Source organism: Contarinia nasturtii, unplaced genomic scaffold (genome assembly GCF_009176525.2).
Source record: "Contarinia nasturtii isolate CC-2019 unplaced genomic scaffold, AAFC_CNas_1.1 Cnas_scaffold_66, whole genome shotgun sequence".
Taxonomy (NCBI): domain Eukaryota; kingdom Metazoa; phylum Arthropoda; class Insecta; order Diptera; family Cecidomyiidae; genus Contarinia; species Contarinia nasturtii.
In genome coordinates this window covers 16,605-35,132 of record NW_022197424.1, presented here as the reverse complement: position 1 = coordinate 35,132, position 18,528 = coordinate 16,605, and the positions used below count along the sequence as shown (strand labels likewise).

At 34.9% G+C, this 18,528-nt stretch overlaps 5 protein-coding genes across 5 annotated transcripts; 2 read left to right on the top strand and 3 right to left on the bottom strand.

Moving 5' to 3' along the window:
- Positions 1 to 956: 956 nt before the first annotated feature.
- LOC116352452 (probable basic-leucine zipper transcription factor R) lies at positions 957 to 3,567 on the top strand. Its single transcript, XM_031785100.1, has 3 exons — positions 957 to 1,527; positions 1,998 to 2,209; positions 2,793 to 3,567. Exons 1-3 carry the CDS (start codon positions 1,152 to 1,154, stop codon positions 2,841 to 2,843), a joined length of 639 nt encoding a protein of 212 aa, XP_031640960.1. The 5' UTR covers positions 957 to 1,151; the 3' UTR covers positions 2,844 to 3,567.
- A 311-nt stretch (positions 3,568 to 3,878) lies between these two features.
- Positions 3,879 to 9,327, bottom strand: LOC116352242. The gene is made up of 3 exons (XM_031784718.1): positions 8,684 to 9,327; positions 6,613 to 7,235; positions 3,879 to 6,506 (listed from the first exon to the last, which is right to left on the bottom strand). Exons 1-3 carry the CDS (start codon positions 8,839 to 8,841, stop codon positions 5,110 to 5,112), a joined length of 2,178 nt encoding a protein of 725 aa, XP_031640578.1. The 5' UTR covers positions 8,842 to 9,327; the 3' UTR covers positions 3,879 to 5,109.
- Positions 9,328 to 10,913: 1,586 nt separating this feature from the next.
- LOC116336964 lies at positions 10,914 to 12,771 on the bottom strand. Its single transcript, XM_031761252.1, has 2 exons — positions 12,634 to 12,771; positions 10,914 to 12,419 (listed from the first exon to the last, which is right to left on the bottom strand). Exon 2 carries the CDS (start codon positions 12,372 to 12,374, stop codon positions 11,073 to 11,075), a length of 1,302 nt encoding a protein of 433 aa, XP_031617112.1. The 5' UTR covers positions 12,375 to 12,419; positions 12,634 to 12,771; the 3' UTR covers positions 10,914 to 11,072.
- Positions 12,772 to 13,374: 603 nt separating this feature from the next.
- LOC116337327 lies at positions 13,375 to 14,763 on the top strand. Its single transcript, XM_031761802.1, has 2 exons — positions 13,375 to 13,481; positions 13,654 to 14,763. Exon 2 carries the CDS (start codon positions 13,722 to 13,724, stop codon positions 14,217 to 14,219), a length of 498 nt encoding a protein of 165 aa, XP_031617662.1. The 5' UTR covers positions 13,375 to 13,481; positions 13,654 to 13,721; the 3' UTR covers positions 14,220 to 14,763.
- A 329-nt stretch (positions 14,764 to 15,092) lies between these two features.
- Positions 15,093 to 17,070, bottom strand: LOC116337246. Its single transcript, XM_031761695.1, has 2 exons — positions 16,899 to 17,070; positions 15,093 to 16,609 (listed from the first exon to the last, which is right to left on the bottom strand). The coding sequence occupies exon 2, from the start codon at positions 16,568 to 16,570 to the stop codon at positions 15,245 to 15,247; it is 1,326 nt and encodes a 441-aa protein (XP_031617555.1). The 5' UTR covers positions 16,571 to 16,609; positions 16,899 to 17,070; the 3' UTR covers positions 15,093 to 15,244.
- Positions 17,071 to 18,528: the final 1,458 nt, after the last annotated feature.

Here is an 18,528-nt window from a genome sequence, read left to right as displayed (position 1 = left end):
GTGAATCGTCTTCTATTTATTCAGATGCAATCGAGAGAAAAATAGACATTCTTTCGACTAGACTCACGAGATATTCCATTGTTATTAAAATTGCGTCCGTTTGAGAAATTTAAATAAAATTGAATTTTTCGGCGAATGAACTTTCAGAGACAATGCGATTTTTTTTGGAGTGTAACATGTCTCTTAATTTGAATATTCACTTTTTTCCGTTGAAATTGACGAAAAAACGAAAAGAAATCAAAAAAAAAATTGTTGGTTTCCACTTGGTCTATTGAATGAGATAGAAAGACAGGGAAGCTCACATAATTGAATGAGAAAAGAGAGAAAAATAATAAAAAAACCGGAAAAATGCATGAAATGGGCGTGGATTTCAATAGCCTGAAAATTTCTAAAAATTCGTGCTAAAAATACGCACTGTTTTGGTTGAATCTTATTGAAATTCTTCTGTCTCCTTTCAGTCTCTCGGTAAATTATATTGATCGACCAATGAAACCTTACACCGTCCAAACCTCAATCAAACCAAGTGTTTTGAAGCATCATGTTTTCTCTGCGTTCCACTAAAGGTTTTTTTCTTCATACAAAACCTCTCCGTTCAACGCAAGTTCCGACATTTATAAGGTTTTCTCCAATGTTTTCATTCATAATTCATGTTTGTTTACAGTCTCTTCCAAACCGTTCAACCATTGTTTCGTGTTTGTTTTGCGTTTCGTTGCGTTTCTGATTTCGCTATATTTGCCTCACAACTACAAACGCGCATCCATCATCATCTGTCACTTGTGTACAGCAAATGAGCAAAAAAAAGTCAACCATTAGAAAATTAAACGATTGTCATTGTTGTATAAACATTTCTCTTGTTCTGTACGGTGTGCTTTGCGTGTTTTAATTTCTCCGCAATTTATTTTTCCACCGATCAAAATTTTGTTTGTTTTTATTTTTATTATTTAGATTTATTTTGTTGAAATACATATTCGTTTTGCATTTGCAACAATTCAATATTTTGAAGTGTGGATTTGTTATTTTTCCATTCAGTGCATTGATTTTCAATAGCGGAGAAACTTGTCACATTGTGTTGTCTAATTAGCCATTATTTTATATTGGACTTTGGACTTTATAGTTTTTTTTGTCGATCGTCAAATTAGTTGAAATTGAATATGAATAAGGGACGATTCTATGATGAAATGGATATTCAGGCGGTTGAATCGAAATTGAACGATGTCACAGTGACAGCAATACCAATGGCAAATGTTGCAAGCAAGCAACAGTACGGTCATCATCATTCAAATTCCAATTCGTCATCACATTATGGTTCATCGAAATCGAATAAAAACCAAAATAATCAATATTTAACCTATCAACAAAATCAATTGATACAATCTGCTATTCAGCTAGTACAACAACAACAACAATTGCAACAACATCAACAACATCAACAACAGCAACAACAGCAACAACGCCAAAGACAACAACAAGAACGAGAGCGAGAACGTGAACGTGAAATTTTGGAAAATGCTAATTTAAATCGATTGGGTAAGATTAATTTGCATTGTTTGGAACATTAAGAATTTGAGAAAAAATGTGCGAAAAATTGCGGTCGATGGAAAAATTGTGTTAAATCTCAAGAAAACTCCGAAAATTTAAGAATATATATGGAAAATACTATGAAAATCAACAAAAATGATGAATAAATATCCAAAATTGTTGAATACCGAAAGTAAAAAAGTGAAAAATGAAATTTTATCAAAGAAAATAATTCCAATTTTTAAGGAGAATTCAAAATTTAGAATAAAAAAAAGAAAAAAGAGACAAAATTAAATAAAAAGTTTTATTTTCTACGAAAATTTCACTTTTTGCAAAGAAATTTTTAACTTTTCCGAAGAAATCGTAAAAATATGTGAAATTGTGCACATTTTTGACTAAAAATTACCAATTATGTTCAACAATTTTTGTTCATATAAAACTGCAAAAAATCAGCTTAATAAGTGGTATTTCTACTGTAGTTTCAGCCACTCCACCGGCATCTCAACTGTACAGTAGCTATGGCCAGAGCAACAACGGATTGGGATTGTCTCAATCATCGACGTCACAAGGTTCGGGCCTATCGAAATATGCGCAGCTGCTGGCCGTGATCGAGGAAATGAACCGTGATATTCGACCAACGTACGCAATGGGACGTGGTGACCGTTTGAAGCGGCTGATTATTCAAGCAAAGGTACTTTTTCGTCGTCGTTCATAATATAAGAGTCTAAAAACAATATTTGCCCGACATACTGGACATTTTTGGCTTTTTGATATGGATTTTAGATCGAGATAAATGCTATTGATACTGGAGAATGTGTGTGGGTCAATGTTACGCCGATCTCTCGTTTATGAGAGGGAAAGAGAAGAGTTTTGAAATGTTTCACTAATTTCTCTCTTATCGTTCACACTCATATCAAGTCGATAACGGCGATGTAATCACATTCACCAGCTGCGTAATAGCACTCATTATCAATTGCATTATCTGGACAGTAAACTCGAGTCAAAAATAGTTAACTACTACTCGTTCTTAGAAGTGATAAATATAAAAAGTAAATTGTCTAATGCCAATCTATGAAACTTCTACGGTTAATTTGAAAATGAATCGTTGGTTTGTGATATCAAATAAGATTTATTGATTAGATTGGCATCAGAAAATGTTCACATTTATGGAGACTCACCTTCGTTCCTTATATCGAGCCTCATATTAAGAAGAATGAAATTAGATTAAAAAGAATTCAGGCAATATTTTAAAAGATGTTCTTTTTTTATTCCAGGTATTGGTTCGTGAATGTTTGATGGAAACGGAGCGATCGGCGCGACAATAAATAAAATAACGTATACGCGAAAAACAAGAGACTATAAAAAAAATTATTTTATTTTTCGACGATGACTTGGTGTGTGAATGTTTAAATTGAAATGTTTGATTTGGACTTTATATCTGTTTTCATTTCTAGCACCATTGAGTACTTATAGGTCATATTAAATCGTAGTTACAATTAACAGAATGAAAAGAGCGAAAAACGGAAAACAAATCAATATACAAAAGACCTTCCATTCCAAATCAGGTCATTTTATAAAATCGTATATTTTTCGATGAAAATAGAGAATGTTTCACAATCACATGCACTTTTTATATATATAGAATTACTCATCGTTTAGTATAAATAGAAAGATTTGAATGGAGAAAAAAGTTAAAAACAACGATGACACAGATCGTCACCACATATAGTTCAATATTTTAATATTTTTTTGTAATTGTTACCAAATCTCATTTGTGCACCAGCAATGTTTTGGTGAATTCATTGCATCAACGTTTTCTTTTCTTGCAAACACACTGCTCTCCCATAACACAACACACGCTGAATGGCATCGCAGCGACACATATTTATAGTTAAATCTCTTTATTTTTGTGAAAATTATACACAATATACAAACAAAAAAACAATTTATTAAAATGACAAACAATTTTGTAGAAGAATTGTTTTACAACAAATTTTTTGTAACTTGTAACTATTGAATAAAAACAAATAGCCGATTTAGCAAAAAAAAATTGGAGAAAAAAAATTATGAATTTTATTTTTTTAAGCGATCATTTTTGATTGCGTATGAGCTTGGAATTATAGTATATATGGAAATCAGCATATTTGAGGTCTGATTTGCATTTTGGCCACTTACTTTAGTCAATGTCAATTAAGTCAATGACCGAGGAGTAATTTGATTCTATAGGTCTGTGGAGTTGCATAAGGGTCCGAAGAAAACTGAGGTCACGGAAGAAGCGGGAGAGGAAGAATCATGAGTGATCCAACACTTACCTTTTTTATAGACTTTCAAGAGAAAAGATAAAAATTTGGATCAAACAATCTTTATTATTATGTTTTATTCAAAATTCTGTTTAATTTCAAAGAGTCTTTTACATAGAAAAAAAAGCATGTTCTTTATTCATTTAAAAGAAAATATTTACTAGCTTCTTTCATTACATTTTATGTACTTTATCTAATATGCCTCTTTGTTTCTTTCTTTATACTTCCATCTATTCCCTCTATCTCTTCTCCTCTCTTTCCTCTTCTCTCTCTAGCCGTCGTCATTCTCTCCTGTTCTCTCTTTACTTATCTCACTCTATCTTTGTTTCTCTCTCCACTGTTCTTTACTAAGAAAATGAAATGAAATTCATGATATTTGTTGTCTTACGCCTAAATGGTGTTTTTTTTAAGTTAACGACTTCCTTAAGTAAATGACAAGATAAGGTTTTATCGCCCAATATGGAGTTAGAAAACTTATCAATGTTAAAGAAAATTTTATAGCTCATTGTTTAACAGAGCGATTATGCAGCCAGAAACACTCCTCATATTGATATTTGTTGCTCATGATGTCTTAAAAACATATACTCGAATCACACAAACATATACTGGTTAGTTGACGAAATTGCGAGTCGCTGCACACCAGATCGCCTCTGTACTATAATAAACACATCATTACAACAGTTGATTAGTATCAACATTTTTTGGTAGTCTAGTAGAAAAAATTGGTTTCATAAGTTCAATATGAGCAAAATTCGGCATCCTTAACGAAAATTCTCGGATGTCCCGTGGTTATAGTTTTTTTATTGAAAATTGTAATTAGCACTGTGGGTTGACTGAGGATTTATGGATACTCGTAATGATTAAAATCAACTTCGAGGTTGGATAATTTTTCAGACAATATATTGAACTAACTGGTCAGTTGAGCTAGCTGACAGTACGTATTGGACTAAAACAATAGAAGTAATTGTTATAATGAACAATCACTTCTATTAAAACAAGAGAAGTGATTCATCATTAAAATAATAACGTCTATTGTTTTGTCCCATTTAGCTAGCTAACGTAGTGCCAGCTCAACTGAACAGTAGTTTAATATATTGTCTGTAATTTTTTTTAAAAAAGTAAGCAAAAAATACGGTGCAAATGACTTAAACCAAGGTCTAATCATCTTTTCTCATTTTCTTATCAATTCAGTGTTCATTGAATAAAATTTTGTTTTACCCTTTGTGACCTGAAACTCCTTGATTCAATTACTTTCGATCTTAAAATAAAAAACTTAAATTGCTTTTGATTTTCATACCAATCCCTTATATTTTTGATGAATACACTTATCCAAATCAGTTTTCGTCCAAATAATTTCAATGGGACTTTTAAACGTCACTTTAACGCTGATGCCACGGTCTGATATCCAAACCGAATGGATGTGCATTTTATCTTTTTTCATTTGTGCATATTCATAAAGCTCCCTAAAAAATCCCGTCAAATCATTTTCCACCGAAAACATTTTCAGATCAATTAACGAACAAATATTCAAAATACCCTTGAATTTTTCCGGAATTTTCGTTTTCTCAATAGAATCAAAATGTTTCAATATCTGTTTCTTAAGATCAAATGTTCTCATTTTAACGATAACATCAAAGCCGCTTCGTTGAAAAAGGGTATCAAAATCATTTTTTGTAATCTCCACATGGAGCACCTTGCAAATAAATGCAAGTATTTGGTGCAGTTCATCCTGACCAACCACCGTCATAATGCCGCGAATACATAAATTATTGTGATAAGCCCGTTGTCGTTTCAATTCTTTTCGGTGAAAATCACTCAGCTTGTCATCATCTTTCATTTTAGGCAGTATACCTTCGTTGGATTTTTGTTTAACAAAACGTTCTTTGAACGACCAAAACTCCGATCGATCATCGAATTTTGTGTTAAGCAAGTTGTGTTTGAATAATGCCAATCCATTGCTGAAAATAACACGCGTTCTCATATAGTAACGTTCCAATCGGCTATCGAGTGTAGTCTTGTGTTTGATGTGAACGTTGGTCATGTGATGAACGGTCTCTTCGTGTTGCGTAATTTCGTGGATGCTGTCAGAAAGGAATGAACATGCCGAACAACTATATTTGAATATATCGTTTTCAATGTGATCAATGAACGATGTTTCGCTTAAACTTTTTGCAGCTCCACAAAAGCCACACACAAATGCTTTTATTTCGTTCGGCCCATTCACCGCGGAATTAAATTCACACAAACCGTTTGGTGTTGAGTTAATTTTCAATAGATCGGTTACTTCGGCTTCACTGAAACACACCGGACTATTGATGCCGCCAAGCAGAGATGGGTCATGTTGTTGCTTAAAATGCACCACCATTTCAGAGGAGGAAAAAATACGATGGCATAAACCACATTTTGATTTATTCTCTTTGTCCACAATGACCATGATTTCGGAATGGTGACGGTGCTTATGGTGTGGAACAAGCTGGGGAAATACATCGACTTTATTACAATAGAAACATGCCGCTTTGCCAATGGCCACAAATCGAAATGGTTTCATCGACATTTCATGGGCATCCTTCCAATGGCCATAGACCTCTTGAAGCGTTGTTATGAATAAATTTATTTGACATTTACTGTAGAAACAGGCGAACACGAAGTCCTTTGTCGCAGGCATATTGTTTGGTGTCGGGATTGACTCTGTGAAGAGAAAAAAAACTTATGACACTCAAGACGGAAAATGGAAAAAAGAAGACAAAATAAAAGTGTGAAAGTAGAAAAAACTCGCAAAAATATCAAAAATTACCATTCATTTGTACGACGTCAGTTATTTTTTGCTTTTTACATGGTTCATGGTATGCAGCCACAGTTTTTCGTTTGATTTCTTGCTGCTCAACTGATAGTATGGATACGGATCGTTGAAACTGTCGATGACTTGGTGATGGTGGTATTTCATTTTCGATGCTTGCTGATGTCGTTGGAACATCTTCCATTTTAACAACGCATTCATCGAATCGCGTGTGATCTATTTCCCGTTTGATTATCATATTTAGTTCGGTCGACGATAAAAATGGTGAAATATTTGGTGAAACATTTGGCGATACCATCGGTTGATTTGAGGTGCTTGGCGAACATGTTGAATGTCGATCCATTGAAAAACACGAATCTAACGACGGCCGATAGTTCATTCGCTCATGCATGGCTGGCTCCGCTTCGCTTGTTGTTGAAATACCTTCCGTTGTTCCGATCGCATTTTCGTCGTCTTCACTTGAAATTGTCTCAACCTTTATGACACTCTCAACGAATTCAATAGTGTCGTCCGATGACATTTGTTCATTTGTCGCGTCGGTCATTTGGCATCGGTCGATTTCATTTTGGTGCGGATGTGATTCATTCTGAATCTCGATAAATTCCAATGATTGCTCCAAACTAGAAAACGATATTAAGGACAGAAATTTTAAAAAATGTTTTGAAAAAAAAAAAATGAACGATCAATTCGGAAAAAACCATTTGCGAGTTATGAATTTTCTACTCCGGAAAGGTATTTTTAGATAGATTGTATAATGTAGAACCCAAAAGAACCAAGCACTCTCGCAATAACATTGTTTACAATAGTCTAGACTCTAGAGTAGTATAGGTAGGTACGTTGGCCGCTTGGTTCTTTTTATTTATAGACTTTGAACGATGAAACAAATGACATTATTTGAGCAAGTGACTGATATAAGTCATGAGAGACGCCCGATGATCGTCACTTTCATATCATTTCGTTCTTAAACACATTTCAAATTCAAACCGAAAGAGTTCAAAATTCTTTTACATGAATCATGTCAGTCCATACTAGACTGAGTCATACACGAAATTGATTAAAATTTAATAATTGAGACTTTATTCTTAGCTGGTTATGACAAATCTTCGAATTTATTTGAATCAAAATCAATAAACTTTCGATTGATAGACGGGACCCAGAATGCGTCTATCGTAAAGTATAATACGCACCAACGAGTTGTTGATAAGCGAAGCATTTGTTTACGAATACCGGAGAATATGAAAAATAGTAGAATTCGGGAACGAATGACTTGAGAAGAGAATGTTTTCAAAGTGTCCATATACATCTTTTCGTTGTAAATTTTGTTTTTTTGCGAACATTCGTTCCCGAGTATCTTTCACCGTTTTGCCTATTCTCCGTTATTCGTAATCAAATTTTCGTCTATGTGTCGCTCGGACGCTCGGAATGACGTTTCTTTGCTTTAGAAAAAATGATTTTTTTTTTTTCGTAAATTCGTATGAAAATGTGTGATGTTTCATTTGACGTAACGCGTGATTCTGCGTAGATATTAGGATAGATGCTAGATGGTGTTCATTATGTGAAGCCCCACTAATTAGTATAAAAATTGAAAACCAAATCGGAGTAGTATAAAAATACGCGTTCAAGGCCAAAGAGATTTAGCCAATGACGACAAATGAGATTCCAATCAATTTTCGGCATCCCTTTGTACAAGAATGCGCATTGCGCATAGGTATGAATTTACTTTTTTATGATGATTTTACATGAAAAATTCGCTTTTATATGTATAAAGTAAATATTTGCACGAACACTGTGCGTAAGAATAAGAACATGCAAGCAGCGCCGCACTCGAATGCATTTGATTTGAATTATAAATTGAAGCGGTGAGAGTTCGATCTAACCAAATTACACTAACAAAATCTACATACACGCTCAGTGTTCGTATTTGCAGAGTACTTTTTTCTTTAAAAAAAATTCAATTGTTGATTCGTCAATGAAATTTGATTCAAAATGTGTGTCTCTTTTTTTTGTTGATTCAAAAAATGTCTGTCATTATAAGAAATATTTTTCGACGATTTTTCACGATACTTACCGATTTAGTACGCTTTTCTTGAAGTGTTCTTTAATGCGTGTGTCGAATCTTTGTCCAGATCGTGAGAGTAATTTAACAATTTTATCCAAAATAACCGTCGTTTGGCTTTCAAAATCTGAAAGGTAGTTATTAAGCACGGGTCTCCAATCGGACGTCATTGTTTTTTGTTTAAATTGTACTTCTTCTCAATTTCCTTATGATTTTGTGTCTATTTTTTCTAAATCACCATCAAATTTGCATGCACCGTTTTCGCATTATCTTCCATTTGAATAATTTTTCAAACAAATCCACAACACATTTAAAAATTTTTCCAATAAAGCACTTATTAATTCGTTTTTTTTTTCAATCAAAACGTGATTTCTTTGAGAACAATTTATTTTCTTCCGTGCTAAGCAAGGTTTTGTGCACATCACAGTATCATACAAAATGATCAAATGTAGTTATTGACACGTTTGTTTTATATATTTGCTTGAATTGTAGCACAACAATGTAGATGATGCGGCACAATGTGCACTAGAGAAATACGAATAAGCACAATTGCAACAATGACACCAAAAACTATGCACTGTAATTGGATCACTCGATTAAATCGACGGCATTTACATTGTTTCAATGTAAATCTACAATTCCTGTTTATGTATACGCAGCGATTTGTTATTCAATAAATAGAAGTGTTTTAATACAAAAATGCACTTTTTTCTTTCAAACATTTAAAATTATGCAAATACTGAATTGAAGGCTCCAAAAATATTATTATAATGATTTCATAAACACCGTTTTTAAATTGAATCAATTGTGGTGTCAATCAGTGTAACGCCACATATTCGACAAAAATGTATGTTCAGATAATGAAAACACCGTACAATTTTGTTATGTCTTTGCAAGTGCGAGGCTAAGTTAATACTGCCCTTGCATTTCGGAGCGATTACATCAAATGGCGTTGTGTTACTGTTTGTAATATTACACATACACATGACTCACATACATATACTGAAGAGAAAAAAACTCTCACTTAACCTCATTCTAACGCATGTATGAGTATTTTTTTCATCTTGTGATATTTATAGCTTTCGGTTGTTGTACACACACATATTCGTTTGTCGGTTGTCGCACTCCGTTGCGTTCGATATATCCTATTTAAACGAATGTGTGGAGATATTGACTCCGTACAGCAAATTCCTGCGTATTTGTATTTTTATAGCATTCTGTTTATGGTTTAAAATTTTATAGCTTTTAAAAGGCAATTGCCAATAACGTCCGTTCGATATGGTCGTGAATGAATCGAGACATTTACAATTTAAACAATGGTTTTGTGCACCTCTTTCATTCTTCTCTTTCTCTTCTCTCTGCTTTCAATCAATTGCAGTCGAAGTCAATTATTCGATTCTCCGCTTTGTCTCTCTGCACTCAAAAACCACCAAAGCGAACAAAAAAACGAAAAACCTATATCAATTCGGCACGGATATTGACAGGTTTTTTCTTCATGGTAATATTGATTTTGATTTATTGCAGGTATGTGGATTTTTAAGAACCGGGCGATAAATGAGGTTTTTGAGTAAACTTATCGCGCGAGAAAGAAAAATCTTTCAATAGAAGAAAATAAGAACAAAGTGAAGAACATTCTTTCATCATTGGTTTGCTTTGTCGGTGGAACCTTTTGTTGCTTACATTTATTGTTTTCAGTTTTTTGCTGTTTCCATTTACTTTTTACGATAGGAAAACAAGAAGAGTTTGTATTAAATAACGAAAGATCCTCTCTTTTTTTACTCTCACTCATAATAATGAAAATTAAGCAATGTTACATTGTTGCTTGCAATGTATTACTTGCCTGAGTTCTTTCGTGTCCGATTTCAACAGGCCACCAATCATTGAAAATCGTTCACGATCATGATCGGACTGATTACAATGGGACACAATCGTCTAGGAAATAGAGCCTTTAGAGAAGATGAGTAGAGCATAGATAGACTCATGTGTGCAAGCTGTAAATATGAAATTATCCAATGGATTAGCGCGGCAATTGGTGTTGAACACAATTGATACAATGTTGATATTCCTAAAATTCAGTTCCGAATTTTCTTTTCCCTACTGTCAATGTCTTCTAAAAACGCTGTTTAATTACGACAAATATTTCAATTGTTTAACGGATTTTATGTTGTTTTATTTCATTTTATTAAGACATTTGATTGAGTGAACATCAATGGCAAACCATCAATTTATTTGATGTGCTGAGCTGACTTTAGTTTAATATTGATTTATTTAAATTGATACCGGCATTGATATTTAACGTAATTAATTATGAATAATGGCATCAGTTTCAATGTTCAGTAGTTTTTTTTTATGTCATTTAACAATTGGAAAATGCACAACTGATGATTGTTGGTGTCTGATATTAATTGCTCAATTTTATAGCTGTTATGATATACCAATTCCAACCTTTCACTTTTTCGGTGACTTCCCATCCAATGCCCAGATTTGCCTTCAAAGAGCCCCAATCGAAACTACAACGCATTACGAAGCGCAGTTTTTTCAACAATTTGTAATCTTTCACCAATTGAATGACACCATCAGCTGTTATTTTCACATCATGAAATTCAATCTCTTCCACCAACGGCACTGCTTTCATAATTCGCTTCACAAATTCCTCATCTATCGGGCTGGCCAACCAGAATTCGCTCGCCAGGCTCAGTTTGATGATGGAAGAGTGCTGATTGAGGAAATCGATGATATTTTTATTATTGTAATGGATGCTAAAACGGAAAGAAAGTGAAAATTCTTGCAAGCAACTAGATACAATTGGAATCTTGATCTTCAAAATGTCAAAACTGGTAATTTTCAGCACTTTGAGACCCGCAAAATTGGCAACATCTTCACCAAAATCTGACAAGTCCTTGGGCCAACATCGAATGTCCAAATGTTCGAGTGACCGAAGGCGTTGACTTGCGGTGCGAAGAAATTCGGTCGTGTAATTAGTGTCCAAGGTCAAGCGGCGCAACTGCGGATTCAATGATAATATATTGATGGTGGATTTTATTGTGGGAGTTGGTATCGGTCCTTCGATTTCCAAATGCACCAAGTGGGGATAGTGTGTTTCGATACACTTGGGCTGAGATTCAACATGAATAAGCTTCAAAGTATGCATCTTTGGAAAGCAGTGGTGCAATTGCATCGATTTCCCTTTCAAATTGCAAAAATTGATGCAAACCATTTCGACGTTCATAAATGGCTTCTGCATGAAGTCGTCTTTGGACATTTCGAAAAATGTGACTTCAGTTGCTGATTCGCAGCAATATTGATTGACATACGGAACCACCTTTCGCGTATGTATGACCAGGTTTGAGATAAGGTGACCGAAGCTTCGCAATAGTCGATATGGATTACGTAATTCGATTGATTGAGCGGAGTTTCCGTTCGATTCAATTTGGAAGCAGCGTGAATTAATGACCACTTTTGATTTCTTACCGCCAAAATTCCGACCGAATGCCAAATCAGCCGCTGCCTTCAATCGCTTGTTCGAATGGGCAATGTTCAAAAGGTCTTGGACGCTTAAGTGCAGGAATATGCGCTCAAGACAGTCATTGTTCACGTTCGTTAGTTTCATTTTGGAAGCTTTTTGTGCTGATGGTTTTGGGCGCTTGGGATTCTGGTCACGATACGAGACTTGCTTCCGTTTTCTTAATGAGTATCTATTCATTTCGACTGGGACGGGTTACCTTTTGATGACTCTGAGCTTGACTGTCTGTAAACGAAATACACATTAAAATCGTAATAATGAACGAGCATCAAATAATTTCGTAAACAATATGAAGTCAACTTGATTGCAGATACTTTGGCAAAAAAAAATCATCAGAATTTACACACAAAGCTATTATACATGTACAAATTTCGATCTAAAACCAGAGCACGTTTTTGGCCAGAAACATATTTGCGCAATAAAATGGTGGTGTACATACCTTTTCAAAATATTCACAATAAAATTATATTTTTATTTGCTGCTGCTTTTTGTAATGCGAATGAATGTGTTAAATACAGTAAAAAATGGCGGTGAACAAAGGAAAAATAATAATAAATTGCTATGTTACTGGCCTGCATGCTGATGCAATATGACGAAATAGCACAATGAACGCACACAATCACACAGTCTGACGGTGCTTGTCAAACTTATTGAAAAATGGTACAGTGAGGTCGCTGCTATGACACATGACAAATCGTTGCTGGAACAACATTCTGAATTGAAAGTAGAACCGAGAGTTTTTCAATGAGTTTTCTCTGTAAATTTCTCTAATTTGTACATAAGTACGTCCCAATAGTTACCGAAATGATTTCTTTTCATCAAATTATGCGTTTTTTAAATCTTTTTTTCAAACAATGTTATTGCCTAGAATTACGACACCTAAACCAATAAAAGGAACGACGCTGTTAATGTAGTTCGCTGCTTTGGGCAAACTTTGATCGAAATGTCATTGAGCTGAAACACATTGACTCACATGCGGCGCACACAGATGCAGTTTATATAGTCGCAGTCACACCATTCCAGTGAACTCGGCCTTGTTTTATGCTGTTCAAATCGTACGCATACATAGATAGATCAGATTTTTGCGCAACCATCTCATTGGGGACGTTCAGTATATTTCTTTTATTATTTGCTTTGGTAGAGAGAGGTATCGCAAGAGCGACAGCCATCTTGTTTTTGGAACAAATTTAATAAAATTTTCTCCATTTCCTGTCACAATTTCAAGTAAATCGATATGTGTTCTCATTAAAAACACAAAACTCCGCACAAAATATCGTGAAAACAGTTGTAAGTCCTTTTTAAAAATTTATTTTGTTTTATGCATCATCATTTTTCGTGTTGATGTAATTTTTCACACTAATTTTTTCTCAATTGACAATTTACCGCCACATATTTATATGAAAATTGAGCATGATTAATTTTACACTTTTTCTTCACAATTTTCTTTGTGAATTTGCAGAAGTTTTCCTCAATTCGGTGAATGGAAATAGTAACACCACATCGATTGTCAAGCAGAAAAATTGTGAAATGGAATCGACCGAAAGCAGTAGCGGTCAGTGTGGTGACCAAGTCGACGTGAAGCCAAAGCTTGAAATCAAAGAGGAACCAGATGATGGCATTGGACTCGTGATTTCATCTTCATCTCGACACATTGATTCGATGGTGCCTGAAGATCATAACGAAGTCTACGATTTCTCGTGTTTGGATTTGGTGAAAGAAGAAATTGATACGAAGGTTGGAATCCAATCGATGGCGAAAGAAGGTACAGCGAATGAACAACGTTCAGGAAGCTGCGACAAAGCACCGAGCGACAAAGATTTCCCAATTGATTCGGCTTCAAAGCCAACGAAAGGATTGAAGAACAAAAAACGACGAGACCATGTTTCTGTACCACAGAATACATCCAAACAACACAAGTGTGAAACTTGTGGTTATGTCGCCAAATGCAAATCAAACTTGACCGTTCATTTACGGAAGCACACCGGCCATATGGATGCAATCACTGTGACAAACGATTCCAGATAAAACGGCATCTTCAAAGCCATATGAAAGTTCATGTCGCGGAATTTTTATTTCATTGTCGTGGCTGTCTGAAAGGATTCGACGCAAAAGACGAGAAGAAGGAGAAAAGAATTGCAAAATAAAGCGTTACGAATGCCACATCTGCGAAGATTCATTTGGATCACAAAAAACAAGTTTGACAGTGCACATGCGTGTGCACAATGGCGTGCAGCCATGGGAATGCAAAGAATGTTTCAAGAAATTCAATCAAAACAGCAATCTTCGACGTACGACGTGGAACAGACCCACACCAACCATGCTCAAAACGGCCTGATTCGGGTTCTCTGACCTCAGAAACTCCCAGAAAACATGTTTTTGAGGTTTCGTAAGTTTCTTGGTGGATCACATGTACAAGCACACCGGCGAATATCCATCATGTGAATTATGCCGAAAAACATTTGCCACAAAATCAAACCTCCAAAGGCACAAAAGACGCATTCATTCCAAACACATTTAAATGAACTACAACTCTTTGTTGCAAATGGAATTTAACCACATTCATTGCCGATAATTTACTAAGAAAAACAAAACAAAGCATTAATTAGAAACTGAAATAAATTCAATAAATCTTCTCCAATTTGCTTAATTCCATTTCCACAATAAGAGATTCCGTTACTTTGATTGTTACGAACTCAAATTTTTCTTTTTCAAACCATCATTTTTGATAAAAAAGCTCTTCAATTATTATAGAAAACAATAAACAATAAATGTCTCAATAGGTCAAATGATCTCTTGTCGTTTTATTTCATTTCCTTTAAAGATTTGATTTCAATTAACATGATTTAGAAAACATGAGCTCGGTAAGGGTTGAATTTATGGTTTATTTTGACTCTTTGACTTTAGTTTTATATGGATCTATTAAAATTGACGATTGAAAAATGATATTTAAATAGAAATAACGTAATAAGTAATGGTATGAAGTAGTATTTTCGGCAGTATTTCTATGCCATGTCATAATTGAAAAAACCGGATTTGATTGATTGTTGATATCAATTGCTCATTTTGACAGCTGTTACGTTGTACCAATAGAATTCATCTGGATTTTCACTGAACGCTTGCCATCCATCGCTCAGATTCGTCTTCAGCTCATTAAAATTGGCTTCGGCATCCATTGCGAAGTACATCTTCTTCAAGGATTTGCAATCGTTCATCAATTGAGTCGCGCTCGCAATTGATAGTTCCAATTTTTGAAATGTAATCTCTTCCACCAACGGCACCGCCTCCATAATCTTCTTGACACTTTCCTCATTCAATTTCGGTATCCCTGGGTACCAACAGATCACCTTCAGTTTAACAATGGACGGGTGCTCCTTTAGAAAATCGATGAAAGCTTTATCCATTTGAGTGCCAAAAAATGTCCATTCAAATTCTTTCAAGCAGCTGGAAAACATTGGGACCTTAGTTGGCGATCTGCCTTCATAGTCGATTTTCAGCACTTTCAATTGTGCAAAATTGGCAACATCGTCACCATAATCGCTGAAATCTTTGCGACAAATACGAATGTCAAGATGCTCAAGCATTTGGAGGTCTTGACTTGCAGCCCGGAGAAATGTTGTGGTGTAATTGGTGTCCAATACTAATTGCTGCAACTGTGGATTCAATCGAAGCATATTAACCGTGTCTTGAGTTCTCGAAGTTGGTAGCGCACCTTTGATTTCCAAGTGCTCCAAGTAAGCGAAATTTGCTTTGATACACTTGGCCTGTGCTTCGACTCGAATAAGTTTCAGAGTACGCATCTTCGGGAAACGGGTGTTTAACTGCATCGTTTTGCTGTTCAAAATGCAAAAAATGATGCAAACCATTTCGACGTTCACAAATGGCTTCTGCATACCGGTGAAGTCGTCTTTGGACATTTTGAAAAATGTAACTTCAGTTGCTGATTCACAGCAATATTGATTGACATACGGAACCACCTTTCGCGTATGTATGACCAGTTTTGCGATGAGATGACCAAAACTTCGCAATAGTCGATATGGATTACGTAATTCGATTCGTCGTGGTGATTTTCCAATTAATTCAATTCGGAAGCAGGATGAGTCGACGAATACCTTCGATTTTTTTCCGCCAAAATTGCGATCAAATGCCAATTCAGCCGCTTCCTTCAATCGCTTGTTCGAATGAGCAAGGCTTAAGAGGTCTTCCACGCTTAAGTGCAGGAATATGCGCTCAAGGCAATCATTATTTACGTCCGTGAGGCTCGTTGTGGATGTATTTTGTTCGACGATTGGTGATGGTTTTGGTTGCTTTGCATTCTTCTTCTGGTCAGCACCACCATATGCGACCCGCTTCCGTTTTCTTAGTGAGTATCTATTCATTTTGACTGTTGGCTTTTTTCTTGATGGCTTTGTGCTTGGCTACGAAATAAAATATAAAGTAAACTGTTGAATCATAATGAAGGCAAATAATTCACTAAACTAACAACTAATCAAACGATTGCCTTGTTGAACAAATTTTTGAGGTCACCAATTGACACCAATGGTGAAATCAGAACTTTTGTATTATTCTCACTCTTTCTTTCAAAATTCCCAAAAAAAAGATACAAAACTTTTTTTACGACCGTTTGTCCCAAAGTACATTTAGCAAGAGAAATATTCGTGTAAATAAAATGGTGGAAAGTGTATGGTATCTCAATGGTATACATACCTCCTCAAAATAATCACAAAAAATGATCCTGTTATTAGGTGCTGCTTTTTTTAAATCGAATATGTTTTGTGAGAACGTTCTATTTTCACGATTCCGTGGCTTTCAATGAGATTAGAAATATGGAACCCCAATTTATTTTAGAATTGTTGATTAATGCGACGTTGAACGTGTCTTACTGATCAAATGAGAGTGGATCTATTGTTGGCATCACTACCATATACCTATTACGAGAACTGTCATTGTTCGAAATGTCATTCAGGTTTTACGTAACCCGAATATTTCTGGCGGCACAATTCGAACAGTTGTTTCGAAAGAGGCAGAAATTTAATAGATGACAAAAACATAGCAATATATCATCCAAAGAAAGTCCATGTAGAATTCAGAATGAAAATGTGGAACAGAATCAATTAAACTTTTCGGTATAAATAAAGAAAAAACAATTTTTGTTTGATTTTATTTTATTAATCAAAATAAACATTTGTATTCGAACAATGTCTACTCAAAAGCAGCTATTTTTTCTTCAATTTTAATAAGCATTTTGCTGCAATGAGCAGGTTTCTCTAAATTGAAAATTACTTGTGGATCTTTTTATGGCGGTTGCAGTTGGCTTTTTGTGCAAAGCATTTCAAACACATTTCACATTGGAATGGTTTCTCCCCAGTATGAAGAACACTCATGTGATATTTCAAGTCTGATTTTACTTTTCCGCACACCTAGTGTAGGGAAGGTATTGTATTAGGCCAAAAAATTAAAGTTATCCCAAAACATGTTTTCTATGCATATTTAATGTAGAAAACACGATTGGAGATGATTTTGGGGCATATTAATGTGCGTCGCTGTGTGTGATGTGTCCTGTGTCCTGTGTCCTGTGGCGTGTTGCCAAAATTTGTTAACTCGATAAATCTTCTTCCAAAAACTCAATTCAAAATCTGACTTTTCAGGATGATTTGGGACCACTAGGAGACGTGCTGATTAGTTTTTGAGCAATATCTGTTGACCGGTGTAATTTTTTTTGGTCCGAATGGAGTACCCACATCCATACATTTTTTGATAATTTCTCAACCATTTTGGTGACACGATGGTTTCGTGCTCAGACATGAAATTCAAAATCTGACTTTACCGAATGATTGGGCACTACGAGGAATAGATCTGGTCAAATTTTCAACGACATTGATTGACCGGTGTAAAACTTAGACTCTGAAGAGGCACTTATGAGAAAAATGCCTTAAAATAATTTATTATTTCAATTTGAACGCTGAAAGAATGTGTAGTGGGGGGTTTTTTGGCACGAGAAACCTGAATCTGATGTTAGTTTTAAGATGCAATCAATTTTTCACAGACTTTTCATACAAAAATCCACAAAACATTTCATTTTTGTATGAAAGACTTGCCTTTGTGGTACCGTAATGATGTGAAACTTTGAACAGGCTATTTTTTTGATTGAAATTTCTTTAAACTTGGTGTGATTATTTATTTTGATAAGAAAATAATATTCACAAGTTTTCACGTTGATTCAAGTTACTGCAACCATACATAGACCATAATTTCAGTTTATTCCCAAAATTTCGGTTCCATGCGGAAAAGTCAGCTTGCGTACGTAAGCCTCTTTATGCGATTGGTTTTGGATTGC

Bases quoted from the DNA above. Each gene is read 5' to 3' on its own strand.
- LOC116336964 (XM_031761252.1), bottom strand. From the start codon at position 12,374: ATGAATAGATACTCATTAAGAAAACGGAAGCAAGTCTCGTATCGTGAC.
- LOC116352452 (XM_031785100.1), top strand. From the start codon at position 1,152: ATGAATAAGGGACGATTCTATGATGAAATGGATATTCAGGCGGTTGAA. The intron at 1,528-1,997 runs GTAAGATTAATT...TTTCTACTGTAG, and splicing joins TGCTAATTTAAATCGATTGG to TTTCAGCCACTCCACCGGCA. The intron at 2,210-2,792 runs GTACTTTTTCGT...TTTTTATTCCAG, and splicing joins GGCTGATTATTCAAGCAAAG to GTATTGGTTCGTGAATGTTT.
- LOC116337327 (XM_031761802.1), top strand. From the start codon at position 13,722: ATGGAATCGACCGAAAGCAGTAGCGGTCAGTGTGGTGACCAAGTCGAC.
- LOC116337246 (XM_031761695.1), bottom strand. From the start codon at position 16,570: ATGAATAGATACTCACTAAGAAAACGGAAGCGGGTCGCATATGGTGGT.
- LOC116352242 (XM_031784718.1), bottom strand. From the start codon at position 8,841: ATGACGTCCGATTGGAGACCCGTGCTTAATAACTACCTTTCAGATTTT. The intron at 7,236-8,683 runs GTAAGTATCGTG...ATCGTTTTCTAG, and splicing joins AAGAAAAGCGTACTAAATCG to TTTGGAGCAATCATTGGAAT. The intron at 6,507-6,612 runs GTAATTTTTGAT...TTCTCTTCACAG, and splicing joins TGACGTCGTACAAATGAATG to AGTCAATCCCGACACCAAAC.